At 49.9% G+C, this 19667-nt stretch overlaps 1 protein-coding gene across 1 annotated transcript; it reads right to left on the bottom strand.

The window, feature by feature from the left end:
* Positions 1 to 1850: 1850 nt before the first annotated feature.
* On the bottom strand, positions 1851 to 19588 carry NFAM1 (NFAT activating protein with ITAM motif 1). Its single transcript, XM_084523290.1, has 10 exons — positions 19354 to 19588; positions 18827 to 18929; positions 17974 to 18203; positions 17743 to 17876; positions 14247 to 15629; positions 11837 to 12172; positions 10962 to 11071; positions 8490 to 8588; positions 4575 to 4661; positions 1851 to 2175 (listed from the first exon to the last, which is right to left on the bottom strand). Exons 5-10 carry the CDS (start codon positions 14713 to 14715, stop codon positions 2116 to 2118), a joined length of 1161 nt encoding a protein of 386 aa, XP_084379416.1. The 5' UTR covers positions 14716 to 15629; positions 17743 to 17876; positions 17974 to 18203; positions 18827 to 18929; positions 19354 to 19588; the 3' UTR covers positions 1851 to 2115.
* Between the last annotated feature and the right edge of the window lie 79 nt (positions 19589 to 19667).

Genomic DNA, 19667 nt, shown 5'->3' with positions numbered 1-19667 from the left:
GCAACTCCCCGTGACTTTGACGAGCGCTGGCGCACAGCCCAAATCCCCAGCCTTCCCGGTGCTTCTTGGAAATTTTAACTTTTTCACTTAATTGATCACAACCGCTTGCGATTTGTTCCATACTTCAGCACTGACTGGTCTAGAACACCCCCTATATAACAAGAACCATTTCTTCTTCTGTTTCATTTTAAACGGCTTCAGCTACTTAATATATAGAGCTGTTCAGCCAGAAATGTAAGAAATGCTACTTAGAAAGGTAACGGAAAGACGAGACAAAACAATTCACTGCAAAGTGAGATCTCTGCCAGGAAATTTTTAGTACTAACCATTGTTTTTAGTATTTACCGAATTAAAAAAGCAAAACACAAAAACCAAGCAGCGTTACTTTGAAAGTTTTAACTCTTCGTCTGATCCACCACCTTCTTCTGAATATTTTATCGCTATACTGCAACATATTTATAATTCATCTCATCATTCTTCAAATTCGGTAAGGAAAGAAAATATTATACCTGTGCAATCCTTGTAATTTTTTGTCCATGAAGACAAATGTTTTCTCCTCGTTTACATTTCTGGTCACATTAGTAAATACTAAAATAGTTGAGTTCAGAAGTATTTATTTATAATTATTACGATCATTTAACAAATGGAAGACAGGTCTAATAAGGCATGCTGTCTATTCATTGCTCTTTCTGAAATGAATTCCTCAACACTGGGAAGAGAAAAAGCATTTTCCTGTGGTTAAAGTCCAAATTGCATGTTTGAAATCTCTTCTAATAAAAAGAGCAAAGCAATAAGCGGATTATCTCTTTAAACATAGTATAGGAAGGTTGGAGGCCCCGGAGACATTTTCCATAGCCTCTATCTCTGATGCATAGCAACATTATCTTCAACTAGAGAGGGTCCTATGACCCTGGAGCTCAGTTTTAATTTGATCTTCTTCTTTAAAGAGGTTTCTCTGATTCCTCTCAAGTTATGCTACGTATTGTTATTTTGGGTTGGTTTTGTTTGGTTGTTACTTTGTTGTTGTTTTTTTAATCTGAGATAAAACAGCCTCAGCTTTTTGATCCACTGGTTTGATCGTGTTTTATGGATATTTAACGTAACTTCTTCCCTATCAGAACTAGGATATCCATCAGCACAAATGGCAGGCAAGTCCCAGCTGACAGGAGAGAGAGGAGCTTGAATAGAAAATTCATCTCTAAGACCTCTCTCCTCACTCCAGTTGTTACAGATTTCAGAACTGGGGAAACTGGGGAGCTTGGCTTGAACATCTCTGGAACACGGACCCAGATCTATTCAGCCCCAACAAGGCATTCTCCTGGGATTCCCAGCTCCTTGTTCCTTTTCCTTGTTCTGGAACAGGCACTGCTGCTGAGACACAGTGCCAGGCAGGGATATTTTCTCTGGCTTCCTTTTTTTTCCATCTTTATCTCTGTTCATGCATCCATTCCTCACCGTATACTGCTGATATTGCTGAAGGGAAAGCATTTATTCCAAGGCACTGATTTGAGTCGGCTGAGTTCGGTCACAGCAGGCATCTGTGACTACTTGATGGGATTAGCAGATTATGAGAAAGCATGTTTCACTGTGGGGTTCCCGAGAAAGGGAAAAATGGGCAGGTGGACGTTTGGATCTCAGTTAAACTATGCATGAAGGCCTGATGGCTGCGTCAGGGAAGCTGACACAGGATCAGATGGACTGCTGCAAGTCAGGATTGGAAGATCAAGCAGGGAGGGCTCTGGATCACGCTATCACTTACAGAGGATCAAGATTCAAATATTTCAACCAGGCCAGGTGAGAGAAACGTGCACCGATACCATCTGCACCATGTCTAAGATACGTACAAGTGCTTGACAAAAACCAGCTTTTCTTTTTGCATCAAACAGCTTTGCTGCAAAATATCTTCACCGCATCAATGCAGACTGAGCCCCAGTGGGAGTTGAACAGCTGTATTCTGTTGTTAATGAAGGGCAGTTTGGAGGGAGCCCGGGGTTCACAAGTCCCCCGTGGCTGTGCCCTGAAGTCACTGTGGGTCTTCGCAGAGAACTGAGGATGCAGAAAGTAGTTCTGTCGTGCAGGAAGATGTCTGGTCCACACAGAGTCAGTTTTTCCCCGTTAGATATTCTCATACAGTGTATCACAGGATTCTTCTAGAGTTTCTTGCTTCTCAGATGTCTGCAGAATGATGAAAAGGAGGAAAAAGAAATGGAGGAAAATTATTCAAAAGAAGATGAATTAATTCTTAATCAGCAGACACTGACGTTTGCTCTGTTGGAAATGGCTATAAGTGATCCACCGCAATGGAAGCCACTACACTGAGCAATGTTGCTCCGACAGAGACGAACGTGACTAATCCAGCCCAAGGGATAAAGATGCCTCCTTTGCTTGTCACTCTTCCCCCAGAAAGCTGTCAGACAGGGAGGGGAGGGAAAATTGGGCTCGGTAAAAAAAAATAAATCACTCTGGATTCTGTGAAGGAGGAATTCCCTGACCTCCTCAATCCTGTTTCTTCAGCAGTCGAGCCTATTCCTCACAGCCGCTCCCGGTGCAGACAAGGCGCTGACAGACTGATATTTGAAGCGCCGTGTGGCACAGGCCCGCTGTAAGCAAGGTTACGCAGCAAGCAGCTGAAGTGCCAGAGGGTGAAGGGAGCCCTACCTACGCTAGCTTTTTCTCTGCTGCCACCACCAAAGGGAAGCGTTTTCCGAGAGCTGAGCAGGGCACCTCCAGGCACGCACAGGCTCTGGAGGATTAACCCCTGGCCACCCGTGCTGGCTGGCAGTGCACCGACAGCTCGCAAACGCTCCCATTTCGGGTGCTCCCCGCAGTGGCTGCTGTTTCAGAAGCCCCTTTCTGCTCCCCCTGAGGTGGGATGCAGCAGTGGGGCCCTGCTTCCTCACACCTCCCTGCCTTCTGAGCAGCACAAGGACTGGGCACACACTCAGTGCCCGTGAGAGCCCACCCCAGCACCTCTCTTTGCTTTCTTCTCCTCTGTTTCTCCCGCAGAGACCACAAGAGCCAGACCCGCTTGCACACAGCTGCTTCTTTGCCCTTGTTTTGTTGCTTTGTTCCTGCTCTGTTCCTCAGGGCTGCTGACCCCTAAAGCAGCAGCTGAGTGCTGTGGGCCACACACAGGTGATTCAGCACAGCCCAGACAACACCACGATGGGAAAAACAAACACAGACGCTGCATCTCCTCATCCAGACTGAATCATTTAGAAGGGGGCAGCTGATAAAGGCGTACAGAAGAATAAATAGGACAGGGAAGGGGGCTCAGGACTTACTCTTCTTCCTACCCAACTAATTCAAAATGCAGCAAGAACACAAAAGCAGGGATGCTGTCTTTTCCAGTGCATCTTACACACCGGAGCATAAGGCTGCCTATATATCACAAACCATCCTTCCCCTCAGCAGTCAGCTGCAGCAATCAGGTACCTGCCCCTGCCTCTGCTACCGCTGCTGTGGAGCCGCAGCACTAAGTGCAGGATGCCAGGGGCTCCGGGAGCAGAACACTCTGCAGTTAGCTCTGATGTAGAAAAAGGCACTTGATTTTATTCCACCTTCTCCTAAAGCTGAGAGCTGTGAAAGTGCTTCAGACACTGAAAAATGCTGTCCTTCCCAAAAGGGAGGGATGGTGCCAGCTGAAGCTGGCTCCATGCTGCACCCTGTGTAGTTAACCAGGGGAACTTTCCCCAGCGGGACATCCCTGGGAGAAGAAGGGGACGTTTTTCAGGAACGTTTTCCAATGTTAGAAGAGTGAACGTATTTTTTAAGTAGATAAGAGGTCTGGAAGGCAAATGAACAACGAAGATCTGAGGGCAGGAAGGAAACGTTCACTGGGGTGCCTGATGCAAGTGTTGTCCCTCTGGAACAGCTGATGCTTGCCAAGGGCAGGGTGCAGGGCTGCGTGGGACTCTGGTCCATGCCATATGCCCCCCCCCAATTGATCTGTGCCTGCATATTCCCAGTTGTGGCTACTTTCATTACAGGCGGTTTGGTTCCTCGTCTCTAACTCATAACTCCCAGCCCAGCAAGAAGATCCAAGCCCAAAATAAAGCCACGCTGCCTTTTCCTGCCTCTCTTCACACCAACTTAGCTTCTGTTACCAGGAAATGGCTCTCAGGTGCTTAATGCCAGCGAGAGCAGAGGTGTGCCCAGGGTCTGCCCCCAGCGCATGGATTCCTCTACCCTGGGGGACTTCTTAGCTGCTGAAACAACCTGGAAGGGACAATAGTGGAGGACAGCATCTGGCCGACTCTCCACAAACATCTGACCCATTGAGAGGGAGCACCAAACATCTCGGTACCTTCCAGGGAACAGCACAGAGCAAAGCATCTGCCTGCCAGAACCGGTAACGCAGCAGCAGGGGCTGTGCCGGAAGAGGGAAAACAGCACACGTGCAGCACAGCTGGCGAGGGGATGCCACGTCCCCTTCTCCCCTTCCAGTGGGGCTGGGAGTGGGGAAATAGCAGACAGACTTAATGCCAGCTGGGGCTGTGGTGACTCTGGGGTTTCTCTTCCCATGTGCCCAGTGTGTAAGGGAACTCTCCAAGATTTTTTGCCCCAGCCCTTACCTTCCCCGGAGGCTTCCTTCTGGGTTCTGGGTTCTTTGTATTGCTCTCGAGGACAGAATAGACCTCGACTTGCTGCGAATTCAGGCACTGCAAAGGGAAGAGAGGAGAGAGGAGGGTTAGAAAAAATGCTTAGGTTTAAGCACATCTGATGGCCCACCGGGTTGTTCCCCAACTTGTGCCTGACGTTTCTGAGGAACCCCTGATGTCTCCAAAACTCCAAAGGTCCTGCCCTGAACTTGTGCAAAAAGAAAACCCATTTTCCCCTGAAATCTTTATGGTGCAGCTTTATCACGGTCCTATTTCAGGCTGACGGAGACAGCTTTTGATCTTACCTACCCCGCGCAAGGCACTGAGAGAACAATGGCAATGCCCCTGCCTCCGTCCGCTCCAGACTGACACAGCAATGCAAAGCGAAGGCCCCTCTGCCTCCCGTATGGTATTGGGCACCACGGGGAGCACGGGGCACAGGCAGCACCCTGCATCGCCCAGGACTGTCTAGGTGCCTGACACCCCAAAAGCTCTTGCTTTTGGTTGTTCTGGGCACACAAGGATGAGAGGGGAGGCTAGGCTGGGCTTCTGGGTCACAAGGGCTGTTGAAAACAGGAAACCTTACATCAGGCACCATTTCTATTTATTGTCTGGTTGCCGTTTTGGTTTGGTTTGGTTTTGGTTTGGTTTTGGTTTGATTTTTTTTCATTTTATTTCCAAGCCAGAACTCTCCTTCCTCCGTAGAGTGAGCAAAGCATAATAATAATAAAAAAAAAAATCAATACACTCGCAGGCCCACAGACATATCCACAGTCCCGCACGGCTACGCAGAGAAACACACACACATCCTACATGTGTCTGCACCCGTTGGTCCCGCAGGTAATCGTGTCACAAGAGATGCATGTCAGTTTGAGTGATGTTCCAGATCTGCCTGAAGGATCAAACATAACAATCAGGAGGACTTTTCCATGTGTGTTTCAGGGATGACAGCAGGTTGCCAAGGTGGCTGTTTCTCTGGCAACGGGAGGATGGGAGGAGCTCCCGCCGCAAGAGGGGCAGATGGTGGGAGCGCAGAGACTGCAGAGGGAGCGAGGCGCCTGCAGCACAGCGAGGGGACCAGCGAAGTGCGGGGGGTTGAGTCTGGGGCTGGTGGCTGTCTGACCCCAGCCCCCGGTCATTTCATCGGGAGCTCAAAATGTTCGGCATCTTTTCGGGTGGTGGCCGGTGAGAGCGTGGTTTGAAGAGGACGAGGTGATAAAGGAGCAGAAAGGGACAGGCAGCCTTCCACTGCTCCAGTCCCAAACCCACTTGCAAGCCAGAAGCATCCTTTTGGTGCTTATCCCCCAGAAGAGGCTCGCTCCCTCTGCAAGCCCTCTCCTCGTGAGGGCTGTTAACATTGCCCGTCCTTTGCTGGCCAGTTGGAAAGCCGCTGTCTCCCACTGCCATTTGCAAATCAACTCCTTCCACTTGGCCACTGACCACCTGCTGCTGGCAGCGCGGCGGCACGCGGGCCTCTCCTCCCTGCTGCCAGATGCCTTCCCGAAAAGCTCCTGTGCTCTGGAACCCGCCTGCGCTGCAGGAGCTCTGTTTGCTGCTGAAAAAAAAAAAAAAAAAAAAAAAAAAAAGCCTGTTTGAAGTGTAAAACGGATGAAGCGAGGCCCTCGGATTGTTATTTCCAAGCTGCTCATTAACAAGGCAGCCGAGCGGGAAGATGGAGGAAAATACAGATTTTGGTCCGGCCAGCGCAATGAGCTGCTCCGGGGCTGCAGGAGGGCAAAGGGACCTCATAACACACAGCAGCACAGCTCTCCCCTCTCCCCCACACACCCTGCAGGGTTTTTTACTGCCCTGAGCTGTTTTTCTCAGCTGACACCCAACCCCGAGGACCCCACGGCAACCTGTGGTGCCTGGAAGAGGCGGTGGGAAGGGCATTTGCTCCTGGTGATGTGCAGCAGAAGGGCTTTGTAGGAGCTGTGCTAGGAGCCTTTCTGTGCCAGGGGAGAGCCCTGCTGCCAGGGAAGACAGCACAGAGCATTTAATGAGCTGCACCAGCCCGTTCGAAGCCCTTGTTTTGATGCCCAGTCCTGCCTCCTGCTGCTCCTGGATCCAGGCCTGCAGGAACACTGCAGCTCCCTGACTTTTTTTCTGGACTCTGATCTGCTTTCCCCCACGGATAGCACATCTGGCAGGTGCTGGCCTTCTGTCCCTTTACCTAATCCTCTTTATCTCACCGCTCAAAGTCTCTTCTCACCCATCCATCCCATTCCCTTGCCTTATCTTACCCCTGTGCCAACCACAGATTTCCGCCTTCCCCACAACCACAAAACCAGCACCAAGTTTAACACCCAGTTTAACACCAAGGGGACCTCACAAAGCACGGTCTCCACCCCGGGGTCTCCCCCTCTCTCCCCCATTCCCCTCTACGTCCCACCTTGCAGCTCCCACCTCCTCTCCCCATGCCATCTCTGCTGCCCCACGCCCCAGCGAGTCCCAGCAGCCGCTCCACGGGGCAGGCTTGACCCTATAACACGCACCAGACGATCTGAGGCTGCTTGCAGCTCTGCCAAAGGGGGCTGCGCCGCCTGCCCTGCACGCCGGGCTGGCCAGGAGCCCTGAGCAGCTGGCGGGCAGCTAACAGGCTGCGGGGCAAGGCTGCATGGGCCAGGTCTGGAGGGCTCCTGCACGCACAGGAGCTCAGCCAGCTACCAGGACTGCCTGCGCCTAAGGCTGGCTCTGCTGGCTTGCTGTATGAGCGCTAGCGGGGCCTCCTGAACAGCACAACATGATGAAACATGTAATTAAGATGGAGCTAAGGATGCATGACGAGGCCGACTGAGCGAGAAATAGATTTGATTTTTTCTTTTTTTTTTTTTTTTGTCTCCTTGCAGAAATCATCCACTTCAGCAGGAAACTTCCCATTCGGATTTTTAAAAGCCTGAATTAAAAAGAAATTACTTGATACAAATGAAAAGGTTTATAACCTGCAACATCCTTTACCCAAAGCACTGCTTTCTACCCAGAATAAACATATCACATGCAATATACAGGGCTTTCTTCTAAACCTCTATTCCAAAAACTGAAGAGCCACAAAATAGTGCCCCCCACCTGGGAGGTGAGAGTGAGAAGGGGGCAGGACTGCCTTTGCTTCCATATCTGCCCCCTATCAGATTTCCCTGCCTCCTTGGCAGGGCTTTGCTCCTCTCTGTAGTACATTCTCCAGAGCTCCACTTTGTTTAGCTTAAATGATTCATGCAGCAGAGCTCACAGGTTTTCCTTGGAGAGGCTTTTCCAGTCCTTACAGACCTCACAGTCAGAAAGGTTTCCTAATATTCAGGCAACATCCTCCTCTGCTCACTTTCATTTCATTCCTCCTCGTTTGTCCCACAGACCACGTGAAAAAAAAATAATCATTCCCTTCTTAGCTGAGTGGTCCTCCCATGGGAGTACGAGGAAAAAGAAGGAATACATTTTAAATGGAGCTGGATGGGCTGCAAATGTGATTAGGGATCACGGTTACTTGAGGTAGCCAAGGTCCGGGCTTGACATTTGAGGAGAGCCGCTCCAATCCTATTACCTCTGACACCGCTGCTACGGGGCGCAGGGAGAGGCAGTGCTTGGTGTTCTCCAGCCTGGGGAATGGCAAAAGGAGTCGAGTGGCTGGATGCTAAGCGATGAAAAGGGATTCTAAGTGATGAAAAGGGATTCTAAGTGCTGCCCACCACTGCTGGAGCGGGGCTGCTGGGCATGGCGGAAGGCGTTGCCACTGGGATCGGGATGGAGACGTGCAACAAGCACAGTCCCCAGAGGAGCAGAGCACAGAAGCAGGATCACCAGCACCAGGCCGACTGCTTGCTTCACATCACAATATTGATATTTTATCAGCTTGCCTGTGCCACGGCAGGTATGGAGGGTGATTCTGGTACTCACGTCATAAACAGGAGAAGGTGGTGGCGGGCTGGCTGAAGGGGGCCGAGTTTCTATCTTCTGCCTCAGTATATTTAGCTGGTTCCTCTTAGGACACAATGCCTGCTCAGGACAAGACACCAAATCACACATTTGGAGAGAAGACCAGCTCCCCCAAAATGAAACGAACACAGAGTCATGTCAAAGCCAGCTGCTCACACACCCCGACTGTTTCCAAAGCAAAGAATGCTGACTCTACACACAACACAGGCCCTCCACTTTCCTCACCACAGGGTAAAAGGCAGAGATATTGAACAGCACACAACAGTACTGTAGGACAGGGAGAAAAGCAGGGCCACATTCAAAGTGCGAGGGGGATTTTACAGAGGCACAATGCAGTGACTTTTGTCAGGATTTGGCTGGGAGGATGCTAATAGACAGAATCTAGAGGAAAGCACCAGGCAGACATTAATGATGACACACAGTCAGTGAAACACTAACATGCAAGTCCAGCACAGAGCTGAAGGAAGAAGGCCTCTTCCTCTGAAATGTTTCTTGCATCAGATGACTTCTCCTTGAACATGCTCCATTCATGCTCAGATAAGGGTTAGCCTGCTCAGCAAGCAAGAGAAGGAGGTAGAAAAGGCAGCAGGCTTTGCTAAGTATCTCTGTTCTAATTCGGAAAGAAGTGGGCTGATTATATTCACATCACATGAAAACGATGAACTGCTTTCCAGTCCATTAGTAACTAAGGAGGATGCTAAATAGCTTCTCTTAAAGATAAACATTTTTAAACCAGCAGGTCTGAGCAAGCTGTGGTGAGAAATATGGGCTGTGTTCTGCGGGAGGGCAACTCTAATGACTGCCTGATCTCCCCCGGCCCCCAGGAGAGCCCGTAGGTCTGAGACTTGCTGGCCCACCTCAGAACCTAGGGATGCCAAGCAGCAAGTCGTGGCTCCTTCCCCCTCCATCTGCCAAGGTAAGTCTCACGAGATTTGCAGGCCTGCCAGCTGCTGCCTCCCTGTTTCCCATCTCACGAGCTCTGACCGTGTGTGCTGAAGCCTGATGCTCCTTGGGGCCAGAGGTCTGCAGCAGCAGCACAGCCTCCACACGCAAAGCTCGCTGTTGTGGTGGCAGAGGGCAACTGGTACAAGGAAATACGGCGGGATACACTGCCTATAAAGCATCAATCCCCAAACTCCATTCTGAAAGACATCAGGACTACTTAAGCCAGCCTTGAGAAGGCGGGAGGAGTGTAGAGGAGAGTGTTTTGAATGCCTGGAGGAGGCACTACAAGGAACAGCAGATTTTGCTTGGTCTACAGAGATTCCAGTATCACAACTTCAAAGTTTTTTCCCCTGTCTCATTCAGACCTTTTGCCCCTGCTTTCGGCTCTTCTTCTCCTGCTCTGTATACCCTTTCTTCTCCACTTCTGGTTTCCCCTTTGCCCTCAGCTTTTCCTTACCCAACCAGTCCCAGCCTGTGCCTCTAGTCTTCTCACCCAAGTCCCTGTCAATCCAGTCTTAACACCCTCCTCATGCTCTAGGACTTCCTCGCTCTGGCTCCCAGTCCATTTCCCTCCCAAGGCTCCTCTCTTCCATCCTCACAGGATTGCTGAAGGTGGAAGGTGCCTCTGGAGATTGTCTAGACTGATCCACAGCCAACTAGCCACATAGTCAACTAAAACAGGTTGCTCCTCAAATCCTTATCTCACTCTTTTTTTCCAGTCACTTGGGACCTCTACAAAGGCTTCCTTGGGATCCTCACCCTGTCCTTCCCCCCCAGCCCTGTCTCTTAATGTTTTATCTACCGAGCACATGCCCAAAGGTTTGGTTCCCATGCCCTCCACGTTGCAGACCGCTGTCTTCTAGGGTGCCCATGGCTCAGGAAAGCAGTCGCACAGTTTCGTCACACTCCGGTCATGCCTTTGCAGGAGAGTAGCTCCCATTTTGAAAGAGGATTAGACATGGGGAAAGCCCTGCTCTTCCCCTGCCACCAGGGCTGCAAGAGACTTGCTTTGGTGCCCAGGCCACGCTGCCTGTCAGACTGGCACCGTGTGGAAAGGCAGCCTCGCGTGGGCTCCTTTAGAAAACCGAGCTGATAAACTGACACGAGCCACAGCCGGCCACACACAAGCTGCAAATTTCCAGAGACCCATCACGAGGCTACCTCTGCTTGAATATTCTCAGGGCCAGCACGCTGCCGGTGTGACTTCTTGCCCTGTGTCAGACCCTTGCTCTAAAGCAGAGCACGCTACAGTCAAAATGGTTACCAGAATGCCTTTAATGGACAAATCAATAGCTCGCTTTGTCTCTTCTGTAACCTTTTTTTCTCGGAATGACTGAACTTAAAAAAAAAGAAAATAAACCTGAGACAGACACCCAGCATGGAAAATTTCAGCATGGGGAGTTCCAATCCAGCCAAGTTAGAAGCAAGAGAAATAAATTCCTAGAATGGGTCACGTCAGGTATTGGTTTTTATTTGCTAATAACTTGCCTTTCTTTTCCACACGAGCAGAGCTGTTGCAGTGATGCTCAGTGCAGCCAGAAGAGCGGTAAAGGTAATGAGGATGTCCCACCCATAGGAGGTCTCGGTGTACCCTGTCTCTGTGGGAAAGAAGGCAAAAGATTCACAGTGTGAGTGGAAGCCACAATTCTGTTGTGTTTTTAACTCTGGCCAAAAACCCTAGGAGAGTTAAACTGCAGAAGCAGTAAAGGTTATGCAGATGCACACATGCTTCAAAACACAGCCTGACTGAACAGAGAGCAGGGTGCAGCTGGAGAACCACGCAAAGGAGACGGGATACAAGCAGCTGCACTTCGTGGTGATTAGAGGGAGATGATAGAAATATGAGAGCCAAAAAGGGTGCTAGGTAGGCAGAGGCCGGCAAAGGTCTTTAGTGATAGGGGTAGGAAGGCAGATGGTGGAAAGCACGCAGGCTACACAAACTAGCAGGGTACTACAGGCACCCCTGAGCAGTGTAGCAAAGCTGTTTCATCACAGCTCTTCCCATTTACCCTAAGAAGTTTTCCATATCCAGCACTCAGCAATGCAAACCCTGCCAGTCAGCAGCATGCACGGCCTTATAGCATTCCTCTTATCTTGGCCAGAAGCTCTCCCTTGTTTTCCAGGCTGTGCATCAATAGAATAACCGACCCCTTGTAGCCACATGGAAAAGGGGGAGGTATTATGGTGAGCCCTGTGTAAAGCACATTCAACCCTGATGGCTTTAAGCATTGGGCATCAAGTATTATTCCCACCTGACTTCATAGCTTGTTTGGGTAGAGGAAAAGAAAAGCAAAGATCATCTTTCCACAGCAAAGGCCAGCTGCTTTTTAACTGTTTGCCTTCCTTTCTGGATGTTCACTTACCTCTCACAAGGATATACACTCCATTTCCCATTTTCTGGATGTCACTCCACCGGACCTCACAATAGTAGGTGCCAGAAGAGTGGCTTGCAAGTGGCATGGTTTTGTGATTGTAGGATATGGTTATGGTGGTATTCTCTTTTCCAGGGGGGATTTGTACATTTTCTTCCCGACTATAGATGGATGTCCTCTGACCCGATGAATTAAACCAGTAATAGAGGATTGAAAATTTGGTGTATTTCAGGGTGTAAAGGAAGGTGACTTCACAGGGGATGGACACTTCTTCCTTGAGCAGTGCAACTCGGATTAGAGGTTTCTGCTGTACGTCGACATCTCCCCCTGCAAGGGTGATAATTGTTAGCAGGCACCTAACATCACCATAAGTCAGGAGAAAATTGCTGCCCCAATCACGTGGTGAAAATAAACATATGTCGGGAAGCACGTCTGGAGCGAGCACTGTTGGCCCTTGTCAGAAACTGAGTGATGCAGAGCACATGCCCCGTGTGATCTGCCACAACTCTTAGGTCATTGCTGCGTGATTGGAGATAGCTTGTTGCAATCACAGACTTTCCCTTTTCCCTCGTGAGCGCCTCGGCACAATGCTGGCATACAGAAAGAGCAGAAATGAAGCAGGAAGTGTACTGATTTTGTGCTGGCGTGACACTGTTTACAGAGGATGACTGGAAAGCGGTTTTCTAAGGTAAACACTTGCTGGGCATCCTCTGTAACTCCTGAGTTACAACCCTCTGCTTGGACGTGATCACAGTGCACCAGTGAAGGTGCTGTGTGCAAGCAGGTGTGTCAGTGGAATTGTGCATCTCTGAGACAAGAATAAGGAAGGAAATTGCATATTGTACGCTGGGCATGAGAAATAAGACACAGCTTAATCACTCCTAACTTCTGCTGCTGTAAACGGGCAGCAAAGCACAAGAGTGGATGCTAGATGCAGTAACTATCTGCAGAGGACTGCAGATCTTAAATCCCTATATGTGACAGTATTTCAGGTAGGGAGATGGGAGAACATGCCCTTCACGTGCTTCCTCCTTACTCAGGTCTGTTGAAAGCAACCTGTCACTGTAATTCTGTAGACAATCATGTCAGGTATTACGAGAGAGGATGAGTAAGCACAGACGGGAATCCACACCATAGTTCACTCCCCGTTTTGCAAAATAAAAGAAAAAAAAATGAGTAAGCCACAGGCTAGTAAGGAGCCTGGGGTACAGGACCTCCTGGCAGCACAGCCAAGTCTGGGTTTAACATCAGTCATTCTCTGGTGGCCGATACATTCGGTAGCTGATATCACACCACACAGAAACCACCTTAAGAGGAAGCCTGTGCAAAGCAGTGTTGCCTTTAAAAAAGGGAACTGGAAACTTGCATCAAGTCTTGTTACAAAATGAAAGACTCAAGATTCTTTCCGGGACGTGAAAATAGAAGGGGAAAATACAGAGAGGGAAAGTAGAGGATGGGCAGGCTTTTCGTTCACGGGGTTGATGGGACTCTCTGGGGCTCGGCATCTACGAACAGGCTGGTCACCAGGCGTTAGTAAGGCAGTCCCAGAGCACAGCCAGGCTTGCTCTCCTGTCACCACGCAGTAACACCGCATCGCAACAGCAGCATCACCTCTGCGTGGTGGGGCTCGGCATCAGAGGAGGCAACGCTTGACTTAATGCTACTGAATGCAGGCCACTAAGGAGAACAGAGGGGTGCAGTAACAGAAGGAGGGCACAATCACTGTCCAGAACAGACTTCAGGGGAGTAACAACACTTAAGAAAAATCCCCTACAGATGACACAGCCAGGCACAATACCCTAAGAGTAAAGAAGAGATTAGGTTACATCATTAGGAAGAGGTTCTTAGCTGTAAAAGCAACTGAGATACAATACAGTCCTACGGGACACGGTCTTTGTGAGAGCTCAGCCCTGTGTGCACTAGATACAGCGTTATGGAAAGAAGGCAACAGAAAATCCCACAGCCAACATGGGAGTGATAACCTGCACAGTCCCTTCTGTGCCTTATTTTCAAAAATAATTCATCAGCCTTATCCTCATCTGTACCCAGCAGAACACACATGAATGTCGTTTCTATACAAGACATTGCAAAGCTTTGCCCTAACAAAACAGAGGAGAGATCCATCTTTTTGCAGCATCCCAGGAGCCATTAGCTTGAGAAGAACATGCCAGGGATAAAGCCCAACCATTTTATTTAGGTTATATAACCCTTCTCCCATGTTCCCCCTTTCTTAAGGATTCTCTCTCTGAGCTTTGAAATGCTTAAAAGACAGAAATAGCAGCAGTGTGCAAATTCCTAGAGGGGAGCTCTGGAAATTAGAAAAAGATAGCAGCTGGAAATGCTCTAATATGAACAAACGTTGAGAGTAAACAAAAGGAAAAAAAATATATATATTTTTTACCTTCACAGAGAAGCGACCAAAGAAACAGGAAGATGACTTTTAGATTAGAGGCCATGGTAGGGTCAAAAGGCTGTAAGAAAGCAATCAGATATGAAGATCCAAAAGGCAAAAGAGATTGGATTTTGTCAGGTATTTCCACGCCTGAGGAGCTGTTTGATCCCCTCCCGTTTGTGCAGGGACAGGCAGGACAGACTCGCACTGCTTTTGGCAAGCTCTTTCCGGCAGATGCAGGCTCTTCTGCTTTTCTGTCAGACTCCTCCCTGCACTGTGGGTCATTTCTCTGTACTATTACAATGGTGTTACACCTATCAGCAAGTGTCCAAAGATTAAACCATAAGCTCTTTAACGCAGAGAGCTTTGTCTTCCAATGACTGTAAAATATCACACCATTTAAAGCAAACTTGGTCACCTTCTGCAGTGACCGAAGCCCCAAGTTGGAACAGAATAAGTGTGCTTCAACTGATACCATTTGAGGTCACTTGAGGTAAATGTGGGCCAATTCAGTGAATGATTCAACTGATTCTGGAGCAATGGACAAGCTTAAAAATAGTACATTGGGATTTTTACCATAATTTTGCAAGGATTTGTTTATGCAGTTCTTTTGGAACAGCTGTTCCTGATTATCACACTGCACTGACCACCAATATTTCAGAATAAAGGCATCTTACTTCAAATTATCTTACTCGGGTCGTTCATTTACATGGAGGAACCGCTAAGAGTGCGACAGCGCATGGGTTCACGGCAGAGCAGCGCAATCAAACTAATTCTTCATGTGAACACTCAAGCATGAGATGACCCATTTTGCCTTCAGAAGGGAAAACAAGTACCTGCGGCAGCGGTCAGCAGAAAGAAACAGCCCTACTGCACTCCTTACAGCCCAGCACAGCCAACTTCGTGGCTAGGTTACTGTGGAGGAAGGCACTCGAATTGCAGAAGTGAGAACAACCAGGCAGTGAATTCATCCATAACAGCTGTGATGTTTCAGATTCACATGATGCTGGCTCCAAATCAGCTTCACAATGCAGGCAAGCCTTAAGAAATCTATTGTAGGGAAATCTGAGGAGAACCCTTTGAAGAAGAAAGCCCTCTCTTTGTGGGAGGATCCTACCACTTAAACTCATGAAGAGTCTTTGATTTCAGTGAAAGCTTGTTTGTAGCTAAGACATCTGCAATGCAACAGCTGAGCAGTGTCTGACTCAAAAAATCTTTGTGCCTGAGAGGTCTTCACTTCTCTCCAGACAGCTTCCTCCTTTCAGACAGCTTGAGAGACATTTGCACTGTCCACAAGAAAACGCTTTGCTGCAACTTCAAGGGTGCCTGCTCGCACTGCCTGCTGGATTGCGGAGACCGGTGTTTAGCTGCGCATTCTGTGCTGAGAAAGACCTGAGAAGGTAGATGAGCTTGTAAATCGTGCATAGTCAAAATCACTCCGTTGAGTTTGTATCAGCAAGGTTTGCTCCAAAACTATCGTTAGTTTACAGCATTTTTCCTCCTGTTCAGCCTGGGACAGGTCCTCAGGAGGAAGGGGTCTTGACACAGGGGTGCAGTGCACAGCTGCGGCTGCTGCGTTCCCCTGAGCCCAGGGACGGCTCCGGTACCTTGCAGAGAGCCCCGACAGATGGGGAGAGGAGCAAGTGGCTTTGTGTGGCTCTGCAAGGCTGGCGCAGCAGCTGCACTCCTCCAGGGAAGGTTTAGCTCAGATTAGCCAAAACGAACTCCTCTCCCCAAGACATGCTGACGTGAGCTGCACGGGGCTGGTCTCAGCTGGAAATCGCTCCTCGCAGGTCTTAACGCTGAGCAGCAAGGACAATCAAGAGCGGTAACAAGACACTGGGGGCCCACTTGGTATTTCAGATATGTAGGCACAGATCAGGCAGCTGTGGCTCTGGGGGGCTGTGGGGTCACAGTGATGCTCGGCAGTGTTTCTCAGGCCTGAATTGCATCTCAAGATAGCTTGGGGAGGGAGGGAAAAGCTACCCTCCTGTGGAAGAACTCCTCTGAACGGTGAGGGCCTCCTCAGCTCTTATATCACGCTCATCCCCATGGTAGCACACAGCTTTGCAATTTCCAGCGTTGATGTATTTCTAGAGGACAGAACATGCTGCTCCTGTCAGTGATGTGTTTTAACTGTTATCAGCATTTATCTGCTTCAGGAATTCAGAGCGATAAGTGGATTAAGTGCGGTAGGTTTGTAGGGCTGCTAGGTCAACATCCTCCTTCCATCCTTTCCCTTCTCTTCCTATAAACAATCCTGTTGCCACTTTAAATGCCAACACCTAGAAATATCTCTGTCTGGAATTTTAAGAAATATATAGTTCTAGCATTTCAAAAGAGATCACGTGTAAAACTCAGCTGTGGGATTAGAGGCACACCAGGCCAGAAATACAATCGCTGCTGGAATTTGCTATGGTAGTGCCTGCTGAAAAGAAATGGTTTTGAAACGACTACCCAGCAGCTATTAACAGGATGGCATTCTGTTCCTTAGAGCCTAAAGGCAGCCTGAATCTTTGAATGTTCAATTTTAATTCAGTTGGGTTTGGGGATTCTGGACTGCAGACATAAATGGGAGGAAGATGAGAAAAAGCAGGGGAGTTGTGTGTTTTTATGACCAGCCTGGAGCAGGGCTGTTACTGATCCCCCTGAAACTATATCGCAAATGGGTCACTGTGTGACCTTCACCTGTACATTACAAAGTGTGCTACCGCATGTGAGCTGGTCACTGCAGCATAAGTAGGGCACAGCTTGTCCAGCCCTAGCCCTGCCACAGCACATTGAGAAGCTGCACCTTTGGTGCAGCAAATGCTGATTACTTCCCGAGCCTAAATCCAGCATCGGGCCAGGTGCTAGCAACACTTTCTGCCCGTGGCTGGAAAGCATCCATTAATTTCACTCAAGCACTGTTAAAAGCCCGTGACAGTGGCCAGCATTCCCAACTGCGAGGGAAAGCACATTGTTCTGGCGCTCAGAAACAACAAGTTTGGGCAAGTGCTGAACCTACCCGAATTGCCTGTTTGCAGCTGTGTCCAATGTACACCCACAAGCAGAGGCGCACACACACACGTGCCCACACATGCCCCCACAGCCAACTCCAGGGAAAGTATTTATTCAAACAAAAAGACTGCTGCTAGCCAAGGCAAAAGCAGCGCTGCAGAGACCACAACAAAGCCTCTTTATTGCTGAAGCGTTTAACACCACAACCATCCAAAAGAGAAACACCGCTTGGCGCAGAGAAGAGCTGCAGCAACTCAACAAGCCTGACTGCAGAGCCTGCCTGGGAGTGTTTCGGAGCATTCCCCAGCACAGCAGCTCTGGATTTGCTGCCTCGTCAGAGACCGGCTCAGTCCCCCATCACTGGAAACCCAGCCAGCGGCAACACACGCACACCTCCGAGGATTCGCAATCTCTTTGACTCCTCTAACCCCAGACTCTGTGGCTTACGGTTTCCCTCTGGCTGGCGGTGCGAGCGACAGGAGAGCCAGAACAAGCAGGGCCGTACCTCTGCCAGCATTTTAGCACCGTTCTGCGTCGAGTGCCTCTCAGCAGGGCTGGATGATGCTGAGGTAAAAGCTGCCAATGCCCTCGCTACGCTTCTACCCGTTGAACTGCTCCAGGGAAGAGAACAATCAGCAACTAGAAGGGAAACCAGAAAAAGAAAGGTGTTGACACTACCGTAGGGAAGGGAGGGGGGTGCTTTTATAATTCCCTTTCACCAACAAAATGAGTCTGCCTCAGAAATCACCCTGCTCCTGCTCTTTTATTTCTGTTGCTCAGCTGGAAAGCTTCCTGGGGACTAAATTATCATCACACGCCTGCTATGCTCCCAAGGGCTCACGCTCTGTGCCTGTGCCCCGACCTCGCAGCGTTCCCCTCCAGCTCCCCTTCACAGCTTTCCTTTTAGAGCCTCGTCACAAGCGGGATTTCGCCTCCAAGGACTTCCTTGACTTCTTGGGCTGACATCTTCCAGGAGAAAAAATAAAATAAATTAAATTAATAAAATACATTAGAAAATCCACCTGGCTCAGCCCCAGAGCCCACAGGGCAGTTGGAACACGGGGAGGAGGTGGCGGCCGAGGGGCGGCGGCCGCGCCCTCCCCCACAAGATGGCGCCGTCGCCCCGGCCGCGGGCAGCCCCGAGCCCTGCCCCGACCCCGGCCCGGCATGGCGGGGCCGAGCTCCCTCAGCCTCCCGACCCCTCACCACAGCTCCCCAGGGGGGTCTCTGGAAGCAGCGCTGCCCCCCAGCCCTGCCTCCACCCCTCGCAGGTGCCCCTCTGCCAGCCACGAGGCACCTTCCCCCTTTCATTTTGACCCGCTGGTGCACGGGGTATTGGTGGTTTTGTCTGTTTTTTAAATTATTAAAAAGCTCTGAAAAACTACTACTCCTGCAATAAGCAAGAATGACTTCTTGGGGCAGGTGAATCCTTGTCTCCCAGTTTTACACGCTCTGTCAGCAAGGTGGAACGCTTTGTCATCTGTTCATGTGAAACGTGGGTGCTGGGCTGAGCTGGTACAGGTCACTGAGAAGATGAAGTGTGTGAAAAGTGAATGCCATGCTGGTCCATCCCATCCCATCCCTCTTACACTGTCACTGCCCCCATCGCAGGGAGACCTCCATGCTTCCTGCTCCAAGCCCCCTGCAGCCGGGCATCTCCTCGGTTTTCTAGCCCCTAGAAAACGAGCACAACTAGGATCCATTTAAGGCAAAATTAATGCTAATTAACTGTAATCAACAACTCGCAGAACAATGTTTACTCAGCAAGCTGCAGCTATTGCCATAGCGGTTCGCCCGTTAGGCGAAGGTAAGCAGAAGGCGGGATACAGGAAAGGAAAATAAACCTTACCACAGGCTCCAGCACAGCCCGCTGCTATGGTGCGAAGCCAGCCCTGATGCCTGCTGTCCTCCCTTCTCACCCTTCCTCCCTCACCGCAGCAGCCCGTGGAGAGGAGCAGGAGCCTGCGGTTCCCCGCATGCACCGCAGACCCAGCTCGCAGCCAGCCCCGGGCTCTGGCAGTGGAGCAAGACCAGAGGGACTGAGTCATTTTGGCAAGCCTCAAGGGGCAGCAGCCCCCCGTGAGGGTAGAGGTACAGGGAGCAAGGGTGGCCTCACCTCGGGACGCCCGGGCACAGTTTGCCACTCAGTCTCAGAAGCCCCTCCTACGCAGCCGGCGCAGTGGAAACTCTTGCCAGTGCTGGTGGGGAGTGAAGTTTTATTATGAATGAGACTTTTCAACCTGCAGAGGCCTCCTGACAGTGAGTGTGGGCCCCTGGCAGGGCACTAGGCGAGAAAGCGGAGATGATGTGTACGTTGATTTTTCCTGGGAAAGCTTCTTACGTATTTTCCACCCGAAGCAAAGCACTACCAGCACTAAATGCTGCACCTTTCTCCCTCAGCAGGTCGGGGCCTTGCAATGCCATTGCCCT

The sequence above is a fragment of the Aythya ferina genome, assembly GCF_964211825.1.
Source record: "Aythya ferina genome assembly, chromosome: 1".
Lineage (NCBI taxonomy): Eukaryota > Metazoa > Chordata > Aves > Anseriformes > Anatidae > Aythya > Aythya ferina.
This window is presented reverse-complemented; position numbering and strand designations above follow the sequence as displayed.

Coding starts and splice junctions, on each gene's coding strand:
- NFAM1 (XM_084523290.1), bottom strand. CDS start 14,715: ATGGTATCAGTTGAAGCACACTTATTCTGTTCCAACTTGGGGCTTCGG. Junction 12,173..14,246: donor TTGGTCGCTTCTCTGTGAAG/GTAAAAAATATA, acceptor TCACCCTTGCAG/GGGGAGATGTCGACGTACAG. Junction 11,072..11,836: donor AGTGTATATCCTTGTGAGAG/GTAAGTGAACAT, acceptor TCTTTCCCACAG/AGACAGGGTACACCGAGACC.